This window comes from Halictus rubicundus, chromosome 11 (assembly GCF_050948215.1).
Source record: "Halictus rubicundus isolate RS-2024b chromosome 11, iyHalRubi1_principal, whole genome shotgun sequence".
NCBI classification, from domain to species: domain Eukaryota; kingdom Metazoa; phylum Arthropoda; class Insecta; order Hymenoptera; family Halictidae; genus Halictus; species Halictus rubicundus.
The window spans coordinates 4,328,730-4,348,912 of record NC_135159.1 but is presented as its reverse complement, the minus strand read 5'-3'; the positions used below and the strand labels follow the sequence as shown (position 1 = coordinate 4,348,912).

Here is a 20,183-nt window from a genome sequence, read left to right as displayed (position 1 = left end):
ACCCAAAGTACGAATACAGAATTTTTCGAAATATAAAAACCGGTTTTCAAATTTCAGCATTGATAATTATTATGGTTCCGTGATATATATAAAAATAAAACAAAAATTACAAACTTTGATTTCATTCGGATTTTCAGCACATACGATATCGAACAACATAAAATAACCAGCAAATTGTCACTGATAAACGAAAATTTAACGATGGTAAAGAAGCAACAAATAGGAGCCGTGTACAAACTTTAAATAACTTTCTACCAAAGTTGCAGAAGAATATCTAAAGTATTGACAGTTTTTCTAGTTCTGTGATATACAGAAAAATAAAACAAAAATTACAAATATTAATTTCATTCGGCTTTTCAGGACATGTGACATCGAGCAACAATTTTATGAAATTAAAATAAGCATTAAATTGTCACTGGTCAAGTCTGCGTGCCGTCACATTGATTAGCATAATAGATCAGTGAAAAGTAGTTTTATTGCAGTACGCTTTTATTTTCAATGAAATAATTAATTAATTTTTACATATTGAATCCAGTATTCAAAAATCGGTTTAAAGTCGTATCCGAATTTCACATATTTACCCAAACAAATGTTCACTCCAGTTTTGGAAAACCGTCAATCGAATACAAGTTCGTCCGTTGGAATGCGCGTGCGGGAGCAAACAAAAATGATTTCGGCCAAACAAAATAGTTAGAACGCGACAACTATTCCACACTGAAGCTCGCCTACGCGAAACAGTAATTCCATATGCACCGAGCTAATGGAAACCGAGTACTCGACACGAACGTTCCTATAACGAAGTCAGGGGGTTCGAAAAAAATAAACAGAAAAAAAAAATAAAAAGAAAGAAAGAAAAAAAAAACAGTTATTCCACACTTCCGACCAAGCGTTACGAACAGTGTCTGTTTAGGCTCGCACGGCACGCCCATTGACATCCGACAAATAATACTACTGTAAATATGAGAACGGTTCGTTAGAGCAGTTATTTAGCGTGGATTAACCGGGGGGAAACGCAGCGAAACAGAGACCGGCATGGCGGAAGAGGAAAATAAGTGGGAAAGAGAGGCCTGTGTTTGTAGTAGGGACAAACAATAAAATACACATATCGACAGTCTTCGGTTGCATGGAACAGTAGGTCGTGGCGAGGAGGATCGCGGGGGTAGGTGGCGGAGCGAAACAAAAAAAAAAGCGATTCCCCAGGCAGCGGAGCGTTCGCTCGTGTTTTTCGGAGTCAGTCTCGTTAGAAGGCCATTTTTATCGACAACGGGGGATTTTTACAGTCGCGGTCGCGCGAGCCAACATTCCGAGCGTGGCGCTGCGCTGGTCTCGTTTTAACGTAGCAGCTCCCGACGGGGTAGGAGCCGTGCGCCCGGGCGTCATTGTCGGAATTACATTTCGTTACGTGCTCCGCGCGCCCTTTTTCGCTGCTCCGTAAACGTAATACGTGTCGCTATCTACTTTCACGCACCGACGTTATACCGCCCACGTGTCCCGAGACGTGCGCCCACCGCGCCATTGCGAGAAAGAACACGACGCCACGCGAATAGAGATGCTTTTTTGTTTTCGCGATTGTTTCCGCGATCTGATCGCGTCTGCATCCGGTTGCGTTTCCGGTGGAACGTCGCGTTTCAGGAAATTTTCAGGCGTGGCCCGAGAGAATGTTCGCGGGTTCTGATTGGATAGGAAAAAATTAGCATTCTGTGCGACTCGGTGTAATATTCTACAATATTCTAAATTATCAGTTCACTTCTTCTTTTGGCTCGATTATTATTATTTTTCGTTGGAACCGGGAACTTAAAAGGGAGACTTCTCGTGTAACCACAGTGGAAACAAGGGATTTTTTAAAATATCTATTTCACAGGGTGCGGCTAAATAATATGTACAAGCGGGCAGGGGATGATTCTACATGCAAAAGCAAGTCCAAAAAGAGGAACAACATTTTTTCGTTTGACGCCTCGTTTTCGAGATAATCGGGTTTGAAAATGCAGCGAATACGCGTGCTATTAGATAGGAATCGTCTTACGCGTTTGACGCGTCTGACTATGGCTAACCGATTCTACTGCCTGCATATACTAAAGCACGCGAACCCGACGAACCTTCAAACTCGATTTCCTCGAAAACTAGGCGTTAAATGAAGATATATTGTTGCTTTTTTTCGACTTATTTTTACATGTAGAATCATCCACTGCCCGGTTCTACCGAATTGGGCACTCTTGGAACGTAAACAAAGTACAAGTACAAGCGTTTTTTCTAAGTTAAATTCTTATTATTTACTGCAAATCTACAAGACTTTTTAGCAGCTTTGGCAGTGCACTTTTTTTTGCTTTTTGTTGCTTCCTAAAATATCGGTCTGAAAGTATTAAAGTCCCTGGTTAGAATATTTTCGTTCGCAGAATTACGGAAAAAATACATGAAAAATAATTTGCAATATTAACCGATACAATAGAGTTTTTAAAACAAGTTCTTGTTTGTATGGTGGACAAAAGTATAAAATATATTCATCTATGACAAAACCATTTCTGTATAAATTATTTATGAAGAGTATTCTGTTTAATAATAGTCAGTGGTTGACGGTGAATTTCTTTAAAAATTCTTGTTTTCATATTGCTTATTTGTTTTCATATAAATTGATCAATTTCTTCGCATTCCTTAGTAATTGCTGGTTTTAATACTTCGATTGTAAAATATTGCTTATTCTCCATAGGTTATCGATTATATTCGGAGAACATGTTAAAATAGTTGTAAAAAGCAACTACTACTCTGCTCTGCATAATTCCGAAAAATTGTCATTTCTTACAAATTTTTCCACGTAAATGGTGGAATTAGTGCACGACAAGTGGGTTCACATATATTCGATTTGAAGAATAACTTGACCTTGTTGTTACTTGTAGAGTCAGCGACACAGTTCTTGAAAAAATATCGCATACTAACCCCAGAATCTTGATAATAGTAAGACTGTTGTAGTAAGACGGATATAGGATTCGATGTAATATTTATAAGAAGACAGATTCGAGACTGACTGAAGACTACTGTTATTGAACATTTGTTGCGAAGACTGACGACTCCCGTGGAGTTTTCCGATAAAACGCTTCACCGTTCAAGTTACAAAAACAAATCAAGAAAATTGGTATATCGATTCGGGAGCTACGGATCGTATCGCTCGAAACAAAAAATGGCTCCACGGTTTCAAAGGGGATCGCGAACAGACGATATCCGTTGCGGATACCACGATCCTCGATACCACAGGAAAGGGGGGGTAGCGTGCCGAAAATGTAAAGGTCAGTCGGAATACAAAAATATTTCAAACGTTCCGCGTCTACCAACTTTAGTAAAAATTTATCGTCGCCTTCGATAAGGGAAAACCTGGAATAAATCGAAAAGATAATTATAGGATCACCAGACGTCTAAAAGCAACCAATCTAGGGCAGTGGTTCTTAACCTTTTCAGTGATCGGTACCTCCTTGAATCTGAAAATAAGTTCCTATTTTTCGAAAAGATTGATACAATTACATCATGTAAAAATTGCAAGAGAATTTATTTATGAATTTCGAAACTTCTCTCGAATCGAAACGACAAACTGGAAAATCCTACGAAAAATCGGGACACTCGTCCGAGTTCGTGTTTACCGAAATGTCTTATCATCAACAGTTCGCGACATCGAGCAATGCGAACACAGAACAGATGACGTTCCGTGGTTTCGCGTATTGCCATCGCCGTCGATCACAGGAAATTTTCTTGATCCGTCGCGTGCATTCGACATTGCCGTGAACGCAATCGTTCACACCGAGTACGTCGACGGAAACTTGGCGCAACAATCGATGGGAAGCCCGAGATTGCTGGGAGGGAAAATTGTTGAGAGGCTTCGCGACGGTTTCCACGAGGTATGCGCCCGCGCGTGTACGTGAAAGCGAAATTCCGTTGGCAACCGCCGGAATCGCGACACTTCGAGAACGTCACCTTTGCGCGTTCAATTATAACGCCATAAGATACGTCTTTACCGCCGACTATGCGTCAATGCGGTCTTTATCGCGGTTTCGAAAGTACGCGTTCCGCATACACTGCGGTGCATAACTACACCGCCATAATTTTCAGATTTTTCAAGAATAATTCACACAAACCGAGTGCGCGATACGAGAAAGCATAATACATAACGAAATTCACGAAAAAAAAACTATTGAAGTTGTCTGTATATATAGGGTGTTCCTTCGTATTAGTATTAGTGACCTTCACTGTTTATATGTGCCCATAATTATGAAAGTGGTCCAAGTCAAAATTTAAAACAAATGAGTTTATCAGTTATTTCACACCACATTATCTTAAACTAAATTTATTCAATGTAATTTTTACGATATCGTAAAAAATGAACCATTAGATAGTGGTTGTAATTTCAACATTATATGGAATTCATTTAGTGTTAATTATGAAAGTGGTCTAAGTCAAAAATGAAACACGTAATAGCTTACAGTGATGCTTGTTCAGGCCAAAATTGTAACATTAAAGTAGTATTCACATGGATGAAAATTGCTCAGTCATCAAATAATAATATTGGAACGGTAGACCACAAATTTTTGGTATCGGGTCATTCCTTTCTATCGAATGACCGTGATGTTGGGTTGATAGAAATGAAAATAAAAAAAGCAAATTACTTATACAACCCTGAGCATTATTATGAATTGATAGAAAAATGTAGAAGAAGAAATACATTTTCGATAAAACGAATGTCGCAGTCGGATTTTATTTCAACGAAATCACTAGAAGAGTCAATAACAAGAAGAGTAAAAAATACCGTGGGCGAATCTGTCTCTTGGCTGCAAATTCAATGGATGAGATTCTTGAAAAATGAACCTTATAAAATGTTCTATAAAACTTCTTTAGATGATTCTAAATTCCACGTTTTGGATCTTTCACCTAAAAGAGGAAGACCAAAAATATACGGAAATATTAAATTACTTCCATTCTACACCACCACTAGACCAGTAACGGAAGAAGAACATAAAGATATTATGTGTTTACTACCATACATCCCTCCAATTTTTCAGGAACATTTTAAGAATCTTAAAAACTCGAAATGATAAGAATGGATTACTTTTTAAAAATAATTCATAAATGTTCATGAATTATTTCATTAAAGTTATTGTTTCAAATGAAACTCGTAGTTCTTTATTGCTTTAAGTCATTTGTAGGACGTTCAGTTAATTTTGAAAATGGTCTAAGTCAGTTCAAACTTTAAAAACAACATTTTCGTATGAAATTCACACAAAATTTCATATTCATAATAAATTTCCACTAATCAAGACTAATAAAATTATAAATTAAAATGTCGCATAATGTAAAAATATTTTTTAATTTATTCAAACTCAATTCAGTAAATATCTCGAAACAAGAAATATATGACTTAGACCACTTTCATAATTATGGGCACATATGGAATGCTATTAACGTCATACGAAAGCGCGGTACAAGACGAATTCACTCATATGCAATACAATGACTTCCCAAGGTCATACAAGGTCAGAAACAGGAGAAACATGTAGACCGAATATTTCATAACAAGACAAGCCGAAAAACTGTTATGACTGTGTCATTGATTGCTTTAAATCGTGTAACTTTTATTAGAAACATTTTCACGTATTGTTTAAAATAACGAAAATTTTTCACGTGGACAGAGCTCGTGGGATACACTGTACTATTCTTGCAATCGTCATTATCGTTCAATTAACACGCTGACAGCCGCGTCGCTCATAGACATAATTCTCCGGCTATTTTACAAAAATAAGTTCATAATAAAATTGTTGAAAACGAACTTCAATGGGATCTGTGCGATCTAAAAGAGCTTCTGAATAAGCTTCTAAACTCTGTGGTAAGCTATAATTCTGAAGTTTTGTTTGCAACGACTAAATTACTTTTCACTTTGTGGAATTTTATTCGTCGACAAAATCGCCCCCGCCCCCAAAATAAATATAAAATCACTTTCGAAATTTCGAAGCAATCTGGAGTGGTCATTCATTCTGGATGGTCATGGTCATTCTTCTGTCTCAATGTATCGACAGCTCGGCGAGTAAAGTAAGGGTCGATGTTCGGAGCGAGCAGAATACGATTCATCTCCCCTTAATCGCATCGCGGTAACGAATCGGGCCACAAAGAGAGAGGCGGTTTAATTTACGCGCGCAAGCGGATTCATCTGAGAGAGTCACGAGAGCCGGAAACCCCATCCGCGAATGATACCCGCGACTGAAACTTCGAACTCGTTGAAAAATTTACAACACGCCGCGAGCTATCGGCGCTCGGTTTCGCTGGAAGAGGGGAACGGCCGGAACAAGGGTGGGGATAGGATGAGCTTTTCACGGGGGAACCGTTATCCTGGCCCCTTTTTCTTCCTGCGCTTTGATCCCGTAATCAGCCCTTTGTTCTGGAGCCACTCGGATACGTTTCCCTTGTAAATGAGTCGGTGATTCGAGCGTTCCTTTTATTAGGCATGCAAATATGAAATCGCGGGGCATCGCTACCCGCGCGATCCCACTTTGTCAGCCCGAATACGGCGACGATGGGGTCGCACTGCGTCGCGACGACGGAATTAACCCTCTCGCGGTTATCCGCATTACCCCCGAGTACCGTTGCGAGGGGAAAATTCAGCCTGGGAAAGTTCCTTGTTCGCTGTAGGCCGCGCCCTCAAATTTACACAACGTCGCGAACTTTTACGAAAATCCGCAAGCGAAAGTTCGCCGCCCCGCGATGCAAAAGCGCACAAGCTCTTTGTTAATTCTTTGCGAGGCGAGCTCGTCGGATGCACGAGCCGCATGGTGTTGAAGGGTGACAATTTCAGATTGAAAAAAAGTTTCTGAAAGGCGATTACGAAATCCAACGACGACTTGACTCGTCATCCTTAGTTGAACGATGGGTGAAACTTTACCTCGGGAAACCAGACATTTTTCATCTTTTTTTATGCAATCCTGTAGATTTTGGCGAGAAAATTCCGAAAATCCAATTTCCAATTGTAGGAGATCACTAGTTCGAGAGTTATGCGTGTGTAAAGATGTGCGACTTTCAGCGTTTTTGACAGGCGGCTTCGCTCGTTACATACCAACATGGCGGCGCCCTTGCCTGTCAAAAACGGTGAAAATTGCACATCTTTACACTTGTACAACTTTTGAACCAGTGATCTCCTAAGATTGAATCTTGGATTTTCAGAATTTTCTCGCCAAAATCTACAGGATTACATTAATAGAAGGGAACAATTTCTGGTTTCCCGAGGTAAAGTTAAGCCAAATGATGAACAAAAGATTGAGTTACAAAAAATAGCAAGGACTTAATTCATAAATAATCTGATGGGAGATTATTGTAGCCTCCTTCTTAACCAGCGCATATGGGGCCGGATAAATTTATTATTCTTTAATATCGGCGAACAGTAGTTGAAAAATGGCTAGAAGAGCGTGTATAAGCGATGATCGATCATATTCGGAGTAAGTAAAATCTCTTAATTGTTTATCGATTTTTACTAGGCCGGACATGTCTCATGCCAGTAGTTACGTAAATAAATTTAACCATTGCCACGGTCGAAGAACATCGGTTCGCGAGAATTTTAAGGTGTCTAAAGGGTAAAGGATTGTCGACTTTGTTACAGCGGCCTGAAATTTACACAACACTGCGAACTTTTACGAAAATCCGCAGTGGAAATTTGCCACCCCGCGATGTAAACGTGCACAAGCTCTTTGTTAATTCTTTGCGAGGCGAGGTCGTCGGATGCACGAGTCGGATGATGTTAAAGGGTAACAATTTTAGATAGAAATCTGCGCGGGCGGAGAGCGTTTCGGGTTACTTAAATTTAGATCTCCGGCGAAAGATACCGGTCGGAAGCGTTACGGTCGAGATACCGGAACGAAAAAGGCAAAGAAGGATTAATAAATTTTTCTTTGTGCTTGGTTATTTGCGGCTTCCTTCGTGGCGGTTGTTCATCTTGGATTTAATATTCGAAGGAAGCGAAACGACACTGGGACAACGCAGTGGTGACTGTTATTTTTCGACAATTTTTTTTAGCGACATGCTATTCTTATTAACGGTACCCATAAATAATTTTGTTTTTTCAGATTGATTGAACATTGCCTACGCACTAACCGAATTTGTTAACAATTTAGTATGCATGTATCCGTAATTAATTAATCTATACCGAGTGCTCAATAAAATACTGTGAAATTTTATGCATGTACAGGGTGTCCGGTTTTAATCTATAAATGAAATTTACTCGTACACGGCACGTATTATATAAAAAAATAGTTCAGATAAGAAGTGAATGGGCCACAATCTGGTCTAAATCATGAATCATGAAGTCATATGAAGGTAACCTACATTTTTTAAAAATGAAATCGTATATTTTTTAATAAACTATTTATGAAGCAATTTATGTTGAAAAATGATTGGTTTAGGAGATAGTTTATCCAGAACGTTGGAAAATGTCCATACGTATTGTAGTGTGACCGCTAACTGCTTTGAAACAACAGAAGATTCCATTGACTGCGATGCCCCAAGATTGCAATATTTTTTGTAATAAAGAGCAAGTTAAAGGCAAGCTGAAAATCGTGTCAAGACTTTCGCAATGACGCAATAAATGTTCGCCACTGTGTATGTGTTCTGTGCACGTGTCCCAATTCCGACATTAACGACAGAAGCTCCTTCGAACGGAGGGCAACCGTACAGTGTTATTAAATCGTGCAGAAAAAGCTATTGCCCTAACAGGCTTCAAAGAAGAAGATTACGGGCAGAAATCGCGTGAAATCGAAGCACGCTCGATTCCCCGACAGCCCCGTGTTTGCGTTCCAGCGTAGACCTCGGGCCGGATCCAGGTGAAGCAAGATAATCCCCGGTGAAAGCCACTTACGTAGTGGTGTATGGTACTTTAACTTGTTATTATACAAGTTCTCGTGCCGGCGCTTAAATAAGCCAGCGGCCTGTTGAGAAGGGGACGAAAAACGGGACACGCCTTAGCTCGGCGCAGCGTGAAGATTTAACGAACGCTTAACGAGCTGTTGGTAACTAAAGAAATAACCTCGACTGTCGAGCTAAGCAATCTAGTTATCATCTCTTCGTAGCCCCGCAGGGAATAATAATTACAATGGGAAGACCGCGGCTGGCTGGAGGAAACTTCGGCTCTACTCCTGTATTTCTTCGTTGTTTATTTTTTTGAAGTTGGCTTGTTTATATTATTTAGTCGGGGGGGGGGGCGACTGTTATCTTTATTAAACGACGAAAAAAAAAACGAAACTACACTTTGCAGTATCAAAGATTTAAAATCTCCACCGAATTGATTTAGGTAGTCGTGGAATAGCTTGTTAATTGTTTAATGAGCACCTCGTTATATTAAGCTTTGCCGACCCTGTTGCATTTTTCAGCTCGCATTTTCGTTTCTTTCAAACTATCATGATTTTAATTATTTACAAGAGACAGACAGCCTCGAAACTTGAACATATAAATAAAAATTAAATATAATTTGCAAAGATTTGAAGATGATACTTATCTAACCTGCACGGCTCAGTGTTTTTAATAACATTTAAACGAATATTTTCGATTATTAAAGATAGTTAAATTAATTTTGTACGCTTTTTTAACATGTCATTTGTCACAGTACACAGCACAATATTCAGAGAATACTTGAATTTCTTTTTTCAAATTATTCTGATATTTTCTGAAGGTTGTTCATTGAATTAATTTTAATTGTCTTATTTTGAGCTTAAAATTTGAATCGAAACAAAGCATCGTATATTTACCCTTTTGAGCTCTGGAAAAATATTAATTAATCTTCATAGCATTATTTGAACACGCAGACAATGTAGAGATATTACCAAGACATTCTGCTAGGGTAAGGGACCCAATTTCTGTGGGGGTACCAGTGCCTATATTAATTATACTTATTTCTTAAGTATAATGAATATTAAAAAAGTGATATTAAAATTATTTCAGTAAAATCAGTTAATATATATGTCACATATCTCTTTTGTAATATTCATTATGCCTTAAAAATAAGTATAATTAGTATAGACAAAGTAATTGGTACCCTCACAGTACTTGTGTCCTTTACGCTACAGTAATACTAATGTTTCTTCAAATTAAAAATAGCTAAAAAACATGGTTTCCCATTTCCCATTCAACACGTATAAAAATGAAACGAGAAATTGTTTCTAACGCATCAGCAAGAATGCGTTCGTTCTTCTTGACAAAACAAGTTCAACAACAGCGTACTTTCCGCAGACTTTAATTAACAACAGGCTGTTTATTTTTTATTCTTCACCGTGAAAACATTTAGCTAGAACTTTTCTTCCGTTTTATTTTTGTTTCGGACCAGGAAAAAGCTTTAATTCTGAAACTCGTACCGCGGTGGGTAATGATAAACGACCACAACTGCGTGAAACCGTAAAGTGTATTTCATGCGTCGAGCAGTTCTGCCTGGAAATTATCGCGAATGTGTCGCGAACACTGTCCCACCCCACTCCCCCCTCCCTCTCCCCTCACCCGCCGTAAGAACCGCAAGCATAACGTAGTTTTATTGCAGTCACAATTTCGGCTGTACGAACATCCAAGTGTTCCAAGTTTATCTAAGTAAGTTCTTTTCGCCTTCACTGAGAAAATAGCGACACTATATTGCTTTTGTTAAGCGCATACTAAAATGTGCCAGCCCCGATCTCGAAGATTTTTTGATCCGTTGCTGACACGCAGCAATAAAAGTAACTACTTTAGATTACTCTATAAAAATTAGAAAAATTTATTCTGAGTTTTAGTGATGTTTATAATAATACATGTCCAAAGTAATGTTATGTCGGTGTAAGAATAGTTACGCTTTTTATTAGTTTAAGTCAGAGTCAGATTAAGACTCGTCTCCCCACTCTACCTTCCCCTTCTACGACGCTATTCCCCCACTCTTCCGCCACCGCCCGGTCACGTGACGCGTTTCGTCTGCATGTATCACAGTGTCACGTGACTTATCCGGTACTGGCAGAGAGGGGGTTACTATTCCCCTCAATTCCCCTGACCAAGCGATTCTGGAAATTTCACCGGCTTTTCTGAAGCGATCTTTTATCTCGTTACTGCAGTATTGAAATTGCAATTTTTAAAAAATCTTTTCCACGTCATGTAGTGAACTAATTGTTCCATCTTAAAAAAAAATCCAAGTCATATGGCCCGATATTGAGAAAGTTATCGTCTTTTGAAAAGTGTTCGTATATTACTGGGATTCACTGTATGGAGAAAATAATCGGGTAAGTAGTTAAACACATTATGCAAATGTCTCTCGTAAAATATAGTAAAGTATCGTTCAATGACGGAGGAGCGGGACGCGACAGTTCGAAATTTCGTTGCGTCGCCGAGGATTTCGAAAAAGGAGCACGTTTGCCACATTCGTGACGGTGCCCACGTTTTCCACGGGCGGGTAACTTGGAAAAAGTCAAGAACTGCGAGGTTTCACGAAATATGTCAAACAGGGATGAGAAATATTGACTCTAATATTTATAGAGGCGAATCTTGGGATCCAAGTGCACCCTATCGGAGGCATATATCTTCTTTGATCCGCACACTCGGAAAAGGAAATCTTGTTACCTCCTGTCACATGCTGACTTCATACTGTGTCCAATTTGGGAGATGAATATAATAAATTCTTTCATGAATTCACAATATTAATTAATTGCTCGTAAAAGCACAATTCTGTACGGAGTATAGTTTTCATTTGATTTATTATTAATTGACCTTGTTTCACGATGCTACGCTAAAACAGATTTAACTAAATATGCGTTCAATTCGCCGATGAGAAATTAAATCATATAAATTATCATCGCTATTCATTTATTATTTAATAAATATATACCCTATTGGCAAATTAAAAACTTTAGAAATCGTAGGAGCATCATGAAAATAATAGAAACATTTGAACATAAAATTTAATAAAATTTTTAAGTTTACATTGGGATCGATTTTATGGAAATCAATATTCTACTTTCAATATAAATACATGAACTTATTTGTATTAATTCATACGTGCAAATAATGTACACGTTTCAGTATGTATTATGTATGGGTATGAGAATATTAACGGGGAATGTAACATGGAATATTACATAGAAATAAAATAATTTATATAAAAATGGTTCGAGTAATATCTTCAAATTTTTTTACATATATCTTGGATTATTTCTAATCGAGGATTAGAAAGCATAAAAATGTCTGAAAAAGTAATTCTTGTATACCAATCACATAATGAATATTTAATAAATAAATTGAGTATGCTACGCATACAAAACCTGTTTCTATTTTATTAGTTTACGTCTTTTAAATATAAACATTTTCATGCATAGCAATACTATACAATGACACTATGAAAAATTAATTTTATTTATAGGACATGAAACCACAATTTTAGTTTTCTTAGGTTTAGATTTGTTGTAAAACCCTGACAATAGTTATTATATATATGTTAATAGTCTCAACGGTACCGGTTCCAACAATCAATAATGTAGAATGGTGCATATGTATATGTATACACGTTATCGACTGAAAGTTTTGAACTATTTCTTCACGTGGTACATGAACATACATAATAGTTACTAACAAATTAACGATGTTAAGCAATTACAAACAATTAATTTAGACGAGGTGAAAATTTAATGTTTTACTACCCATTCCAAAATATATCACCTTTTAGTTAGAACAATATCATCTGACCTTAATGAAAATTTGCAACTGCTCGTGCAACCATAAATTTTCGTGGATTCATTTATATAAATTGAAAATATAACTTAACTATTTTTTTATTGCAGTTAGTATACATTCGAGGTTCATTTTTTGAAATTATTATGTTTTATTCTCATTAATTACAGTACTCGTGTCTATTTCACTAGTTTACTCGTTTCTAATGTCTTTATATTACTGTTGCGTTATTGTTCTAATAGAAATCAACATTAGACTGTGGATATTTACAGAATTTCTTATCTCCGCATATTATTTTTTAAAAACAGAAATGCAAGAAAAATTGCTCAGTCAATTAGAAGGTTCACAGCGGTAAAGCTAAATTGAAAATGAATCATAATGTTTGGTAATAAAAATGTGTCCTTGCATTTTGCGATATTTATGGCGTATACAATAAATTCATAAAAATCTGTGCCTGCCACAATTATTTGTAGTATACACTGGTGGACAAAAGTATTCGCATACCCTTTAAAAAAGTAACTTTTTTAAAATTTGACTGAATGATTTGAATTTTTTAAGATAGTCAAATATTTAGTTTACTGGATAATATGTCAACAATTTTTAGAAAATTACTCCTGATCGAAATTGTGAAGAAAGAACGGAATGTCATTTAATTGTTTTATTTGAGTCTATAAGTAAACTATATACAGGGTGTGGCCGAACAGGTGGTACAACCGGACAGGGGATGATTCTACATGTAAAAGTAAGTCGAAAAGAAGGAATAACATTTCTTCCTTTGACGTCTCGTTTTCGAGGAAATCGAGTTTGCAGATCCGTCGGGTTCGCGTGCTGTAGTATATGCAAGAAGTAGAATTGGTTGGCCATGGTCAGACGCGTCAGACGATTCCTGTCTAATACCACGCGTATTCCCTGCATTTTCAAACTCGAATATCTCAAAAACGAGGCGTCAAACGAAAAAATGTTATTCCTCTTTTTGGACTTGTTTTTGCACGTAGAATCATCCCCTGTTCGGTTGTACCCGTCTGGCCACACCCTGTATCTATGTGCAACGTTTCGTAAAAATCGGTTGACGTATAAAAAACACTACAGGCATTGTAATACGTAAAAATCATTGAATTCGGGGTTTTCATCTAACAGCTAAAAAACAATTGAGCTGTCTGGTCTCATTTTTAAAAAAAGTTATTCCTTTTTGAGAAATGTGCAAATGCTTTTGTCAACCACCGTACGTATTGGGTTGGACCGAAATTTCGTAGAATTTTTAAATGGAAAATCAAAGATGAAATTTGTTCATATTCAAACTTTTACTCAATAACATAATAAACAAATATCTTTATACCATCTTTGAATTTTAATTTGGAAACGTTGCCAATAGTTCGAACCCAACAGATATTACTTTGATGAAACTCTATAATACCGAATAATCATTTCCGTAGGAATTTATTTCCTAGCAAATATAATAGTTCTCGTGTCGAATGTTAGAACACGTCGAATGAAAACGGCGCGGGATTACCAGAGAGACGAGCGAATATCCTTCGAAGGGGACAGGAAAGTTCGCGGACGTTTAACTTCTCTGCTCTTCTTCGGTATCTATGGCGCTCGTAAAGTAGCTCCACGGGAACCGATCGTCTGCCGTTCTGACAGATTATAAGGGTGCGCCAACTGCGGGAACTGACGAACAGTCCGACGATATTAGAATCTGATTCAAAACTGAATCGGCCGCTAATGGAATTGACTATTATAAGTTTGTGTGCCGAGGCTAAAGCTTTGAGCCGCAACTCAGAAGGCTAAGCGAGAGCTGAAAACCATTGCTCAAGCGCAATGGAAACTCTGGTAATGGATACCTTTCCTTTATTCAAACAACCCCACACCGATGTTTCTGATTGTTTGCCCTTGCGGTGGTTAATTGGGGTAATCTTTTGGACGGCGTGTAACAGTTCCCGGGGAACGGGAAAATCAAATTCAGCAACCGATTCGTTGATGGATTGTTTGTTCCAAAATTGAAACCATTCGTATTTTTATGAAAACATTATTATTAGTATCTACAATGTGTCACACGAATTCTGAGATATTCTGAGCATTTAAAACGATTAATAATATAGTAATTGCAGCTTCTGACATTTGGACGCGTAAAGAAGATGAGGTCATTTTCGTCTTTTTTTTTTAATGGAAAGAGTTATTTTAAGTCATCCTATGAGTTTTTTTTTTTGCGAACGTCTAAACAACTAAGGCCAAGCGGCGGTAACATGTACAGAGAAAAATTGTTTAAAATAATGACCTTGACAACATATTTCATGCTCATCAAAATCGGGGTTAAAAGGAAATCGGATTCAGTTTTTTTTTGTCGGCCGATCTTGTTTTTGCGTTTTCAGTACGGAAGCGCGGTTTAATTGGTTCAACGATTAATTGACCACGGGCCGCGAATAATTTAATAAACATTAAACACGCGCCGAAAAAAACAAAATCGGTTTAACCCATAAGGAAATATGAAAAGAAGGCCAGCATCACCAAGGTTTTTTTTTTAAATACATTTAAGTACAAAAATGACTACAAGTAAAAGAATTTCATACTTCAGCATTATAAGAAAAAATAAATTAAGTGTATATATATATATATATATATATATATATATATATATATATATATATATATATATATGCTCCGGTGATAATGACCAGGAAAATTGAGCGTACATATACGCTAATGATGCAAATGGGTTAACCAAAAAGCAACTTCTAAGCAATTACAAGACTGCGGATCTTCATGCACAATACAAATATTCTGCAGCAATTGCGAAAAATACGTGGCAAATAAAAAGGGCATTTTCTTTCATCTTTTAATTATACATATAAGTCGCAACTGATACATTTGCGTAGTTAAATTATTAAAATCTATTTACTGCTTTAAATTGCACTTACTCATTTTTGTTATAAATGCATAAAATCCGCAATCTAGTAATTACCAAAAAAAAAAAAGGAAATGAAAGTAACTTTCTTTACACGACCACTTGTCACAAAACTGCTATTACTGTATTATCAATTGCTTTAAATCCTGTAACTTTTGTTTGAATAATTCTCGCGTATCGTTTAAAATAGCGAAGATATTTCGGGTGGATAGAGTTCGCGGGACACACTGTATTTCACCGCATTGCTTACACGCCAATGATAAATGCAGATTCTTCTCCGTGCCGCAATCGCTAGCCTCTTCTCGTTCGTCGGCCTCGAACCCCAGCTATCCAGCCCGAGGCAATCGCTGAAGCAATCTCGACTTCTTATTGATTGCAGCTCAAGCAACTCGTGCGTGTAAGGGGCTGAAGCCAGTCGAACGCTATCCTTGGGATTTTAAAATGGTTCCCTCGAATTGAACAAGGGGACGCCAACGGAAATTATTCCACCGAGGATTGTTTTGATTCCTGCGACTATTTCTTTCCTATCACATTCTCTGTCCCATATGAATCAACGTTCTCGAGGTTGGGGTAATCTTCTGTCACTAACATTGCTGACAGTGACGCTACATTTACGGGACTCGCCAAAATGGCGGATTCTAAATTTTTTAATTTTGCAATTACTGAGGATGCAAAGATGCATTCATGGGGAATTGTTCGATAGATTTATTTCTTTCATATCACAGTCAAAATCGCTAACCTTCTAAATAAATACATTCTTATTATTTTTATAAAGCAATGCAAAATAGTCGCTTTTAGTGCTCCGTGTGTCTAGTGTTAAAAAAGGACACCTATGGTAATCGATAGAATTTTAGAATTTCTTGAGCAGTGTTTTAAAATTCTTTAAGAAATAAGATTTAAAATCAATATACGAAGTAACAATAATTTTCACAAGCTGTTAAGTAAATTAAAACTACGACTACCGCATGTTTTGAGGAAACATTTTTTCGCGCATAATAATTTGGCCACCCAGTGCGCACGTTCTTGAAAACTCTTCGATGTATCCATGCAAGCAGATCGCCTATATGGAACCCCATATTTTTTTCGATGGTATATAATAAGTTTAGGCAAGCCCTTCGACTTTTCAAGTGTTCTGGGATACCAGCGGAGATAGACAAGGGAAAAGTCGGGGATACGAAAGGGTCTTCGTTGCTGCGGGACGATTCCGTTTGATCTACGAAAGAGCCGTTAGTTGGGTGTGTGCGCGCACATACGTGGAAATGTTTCCGCCGGCATGGGCGCACGCAAAGGGTGGCGGAAAACAAGTTTATGACGCGGAATGGGAATTGATGTCTCGTAAAGCTTGCTCAGCACATAGTGGTTTCGATGTGATATAGCTTGTTAATGTATTTAGATTTGCCTCTGTGCGAGTAAATCTCTGTACAGACAGATTCGATCCGGTTGCGGCCGGACTGTCTTGGTATTGCATATCATTACTGCCTCTTAATGGTCCTGGCAACAACTATAATTACGGATAATATAACTTGGACCCAACTGAAACACCATTAAGGTACGTTATAGACGCCGCGTATACGGTCGAAACATCGCTGCTGCGTAAACACGAATGGAGAAAAAGGGCCGAGCTTACTGTAACTTCTATTTGACACTATCGAATTGTCAAAGAAGCACGAGAAAAATTCAAGTTGCTAAAATTACAGTTTTAAACTTTTAGTCGTATCGAGCTGCTGTAATTAGACTATGGACATTTATGGAAATACAATGGGTGTACGAAGTATTCGTACGCTTTTTAAAAACGAATAACGTTTTCGAAATTGGACAATACAACTTGAGTTTTTTTTTTAGATGTTAGAAGGATTAGTTTACAAGGTAATGTGTCCATCAATTTTTTTTAATGTTATTGGTCGGAATTGCGAAAAAAACGGTAAAGGCCACGATTTTAATTTTTTTTTCTGTGCCTTTAATACAAAGGGTATAGGTGGTCAAAAATGCCCCCAAATCAAATTGATTTTTGGTCCCCTCCCCTCCCCAAACCCCCACGAAAATGTTAATTACGGGCACAGACAAAACAGTTGAAAACTGTGACCATAATTTTTTTCTTCACAATTCCGACCAATAGCATGTAAACAAAATTTTGTACACGATTCCTAGTAAACTAATCCTTCCGACATCTCAAAAAAAAACTCACGTCGTTTGGTCCAGTTTTCACAAGGTTATTCGTTTTTAAAAGGTGACCGAATACTTTGCACACCCACATATTTAAATTAGTAGTAATAGTTAGCATTAAGTGGATTAGTAGTAATTATACTAAATGAAATAATTTTAATGAAGTGATCATCAAGGAATAATCCAAGATGGAACGACTTCAACATTGAATGAATCGGAAAATGTAAAGAATTAAGCGTTTATACGGAGGATAAAAGTTCCTGAGATGAAATAAAATAAAGTGCACACTGATGGGAGTTATACTATGCTCGTAATGGGACTCGTACAGTCGTAGTACTTCGAACTCGAAATGTTCGAGGAAATCGATCAAACTTTTGTCACTGAACATACTTTACCAGTGAGGATATATACTGTACTGGTTTCGTCATCAAGGAACGATTAACCGGTTTATCGCAGTGATAATGGAAAACCATAGCTGCAGAGAAAATTCGTAATCTGCGCTATTACGTCATCGCGGAATAACAAATATGAACATATATATATATTGCATCTTATAATTCGTAAAATTGAGCATTTTCATAAAACGAAAGCATTTTTGGAAACTATTTAAAAAAAAAAAGATCATTCTTTCACCGAATTTTTTGAATGGTAATATGCCTTCGGGGCGTGATAAAATCCATAATTTCATTTCGTGTATAATATTCCATCGCGTTTCATTATTCGATATAGCTTTTGATATATCCTTTATGCGCGAAATGTAACAGGAACATACCTGTATTGCGCGTCCGCAAACGTTTTCAGTACGGAAGCGCGGTTTAATTGGTTCAACGATTAATTGACCACGGGCCGCGAATAATTTAATAAACATTAAACACGCGCCGATTCCGTGCTAATAAATATTGAATCGAGCGAGCAGACGAAAACCAGTGTATTCGCGACTAATGGACATGTCACACAGAATTAGAGGTCACAAAGTGGATTTAATGCTGAAAAGTTGGTGGAACGTGCGAGACCGGCTCGAGTGGGAAAGAAAAACGAAAAGTTGGTGTATAAGTTTTGGATGACTCACCGGTGACCTTGATTTGGTAGGGCAACTGGGCGCGCCACGTGTCCTGCATTTTCCGATCAGGTGCGACGCATCGATACTCCCCAGCTTCCTGATAAACGACCCGACTCAGAGTCAGTGGACCGGGACCACCAACTGGATCCATTCCAGGACCATGTCCCCAGCAACCACCGTCGCACTCCAAAGTCACAGCGCCACCGATCTGCACTTCCATCTTCCGGGACTCGGTGGCTTCGCCGTTCAAGGCTTCCGCTTCCGTTTCCATGTCTGGATCATCTGTGTGAGTGTTATCGATTTCAATAAATACCATTTACTTGGTCAAATCTACGCTGCTAAATATTGTACAGTACTGTTCCGATATAAGACGATGGCTCGGGATCGCCACTCGCCGTATTTCGGATCAGGGCACCTATGCGGCTTGACTTGGTTCTCGAGTGGGCCTCGAGACTACCTCGAGAATCAGTGTCGCCAGATCAAGGGAATTGACTCGAATCCAGGAGAAAAAGTTACCCACTCCCTACCAGTACCGGATCAATCACGTGACATTACGACAAACCCGCCGAACCAATACACCGCGGTACTTTGAAAATTTTCGGTCGAATTCCGTCGGAGCAATACATCGGCCTCCATTCGCTAATCAGTACGTACGTTTCCCACTTGTTTGTCATCGTGGTATATATCGATTAACACTAAATTTACCGGACCCACCAAAATGACGGGATCTACATTCTTTAATTTACTATTACTGTGATTATAAAAATGCATTTATGGACATTTACTTCTTGCAACATATATTATGGTAAAAGCTGCTGAAAATCTGGCTGAATATATTCTTGATATTTTCATAAAATAATCCAAACTGACCGCATTTAGTACTCCGTAAACCTAGTGTTAATGCCCCATGTAAACCGTAAAGAACGCCGAAAATAGTCCAGGACCGATAACGAAACATGCACTACAGAGACGAAACGCGTCACGTGATCGGAAAGTGGCGGAAGCGTGGGGGAATATCGTGGTAGAAGGAGAAAGGTAGAGTGGGAGACAAGCAGTGTCGCTACACCAGGGGAATTGAGGGGAATACAGTTACCCACTCCCTGCCAGTACCGGATTTATCACGTGACATTGCGACAAACCCGCCGAACCAATACACCGCGGTACTTTGAAAATTTTCGGTCGAATTCCGTCGGAGCAATACATCGGCCTCCATTCGCTAATAAATACGTACGTTTCCCACTTGTTTGTCATCGTGGTATATGCTGATTAATGTCCCATGTAAGCCGTAAAGAATGCCGAAAATCGTCGAGGACCGATACCGAAACATGCATGACAAAGACGATATGCGTCACGTGATCGGGCCGTGGCGGAAGC

The 20,183-nt window shown here is 38.1% G+C and overlaps 1 protein-coding gene across 1 annotated transcript in view; it reads right to left on the bottom strand.

Moving 5' to 3' along the window:
- Tei (irregular chiasm C-roughest protein teiresias) overlaps positions 1 to 20,183 on the bottom strand; it is a 760,200-nt gene that overhangs the window by 119,222 nt on the left and 620,795 nt on the right. The window contains exon 10 of the mRNA XM_076797260.1: positions 18,819 to 19,091. Within this exon, the coding sequence (XP_076653375.1) occupies positions 18,819 to 19,091 (273 nt within the window). The remainder of the gene's footprint in view (positions 1 to 18,818; positions 19,092 to 20,183) is intronic.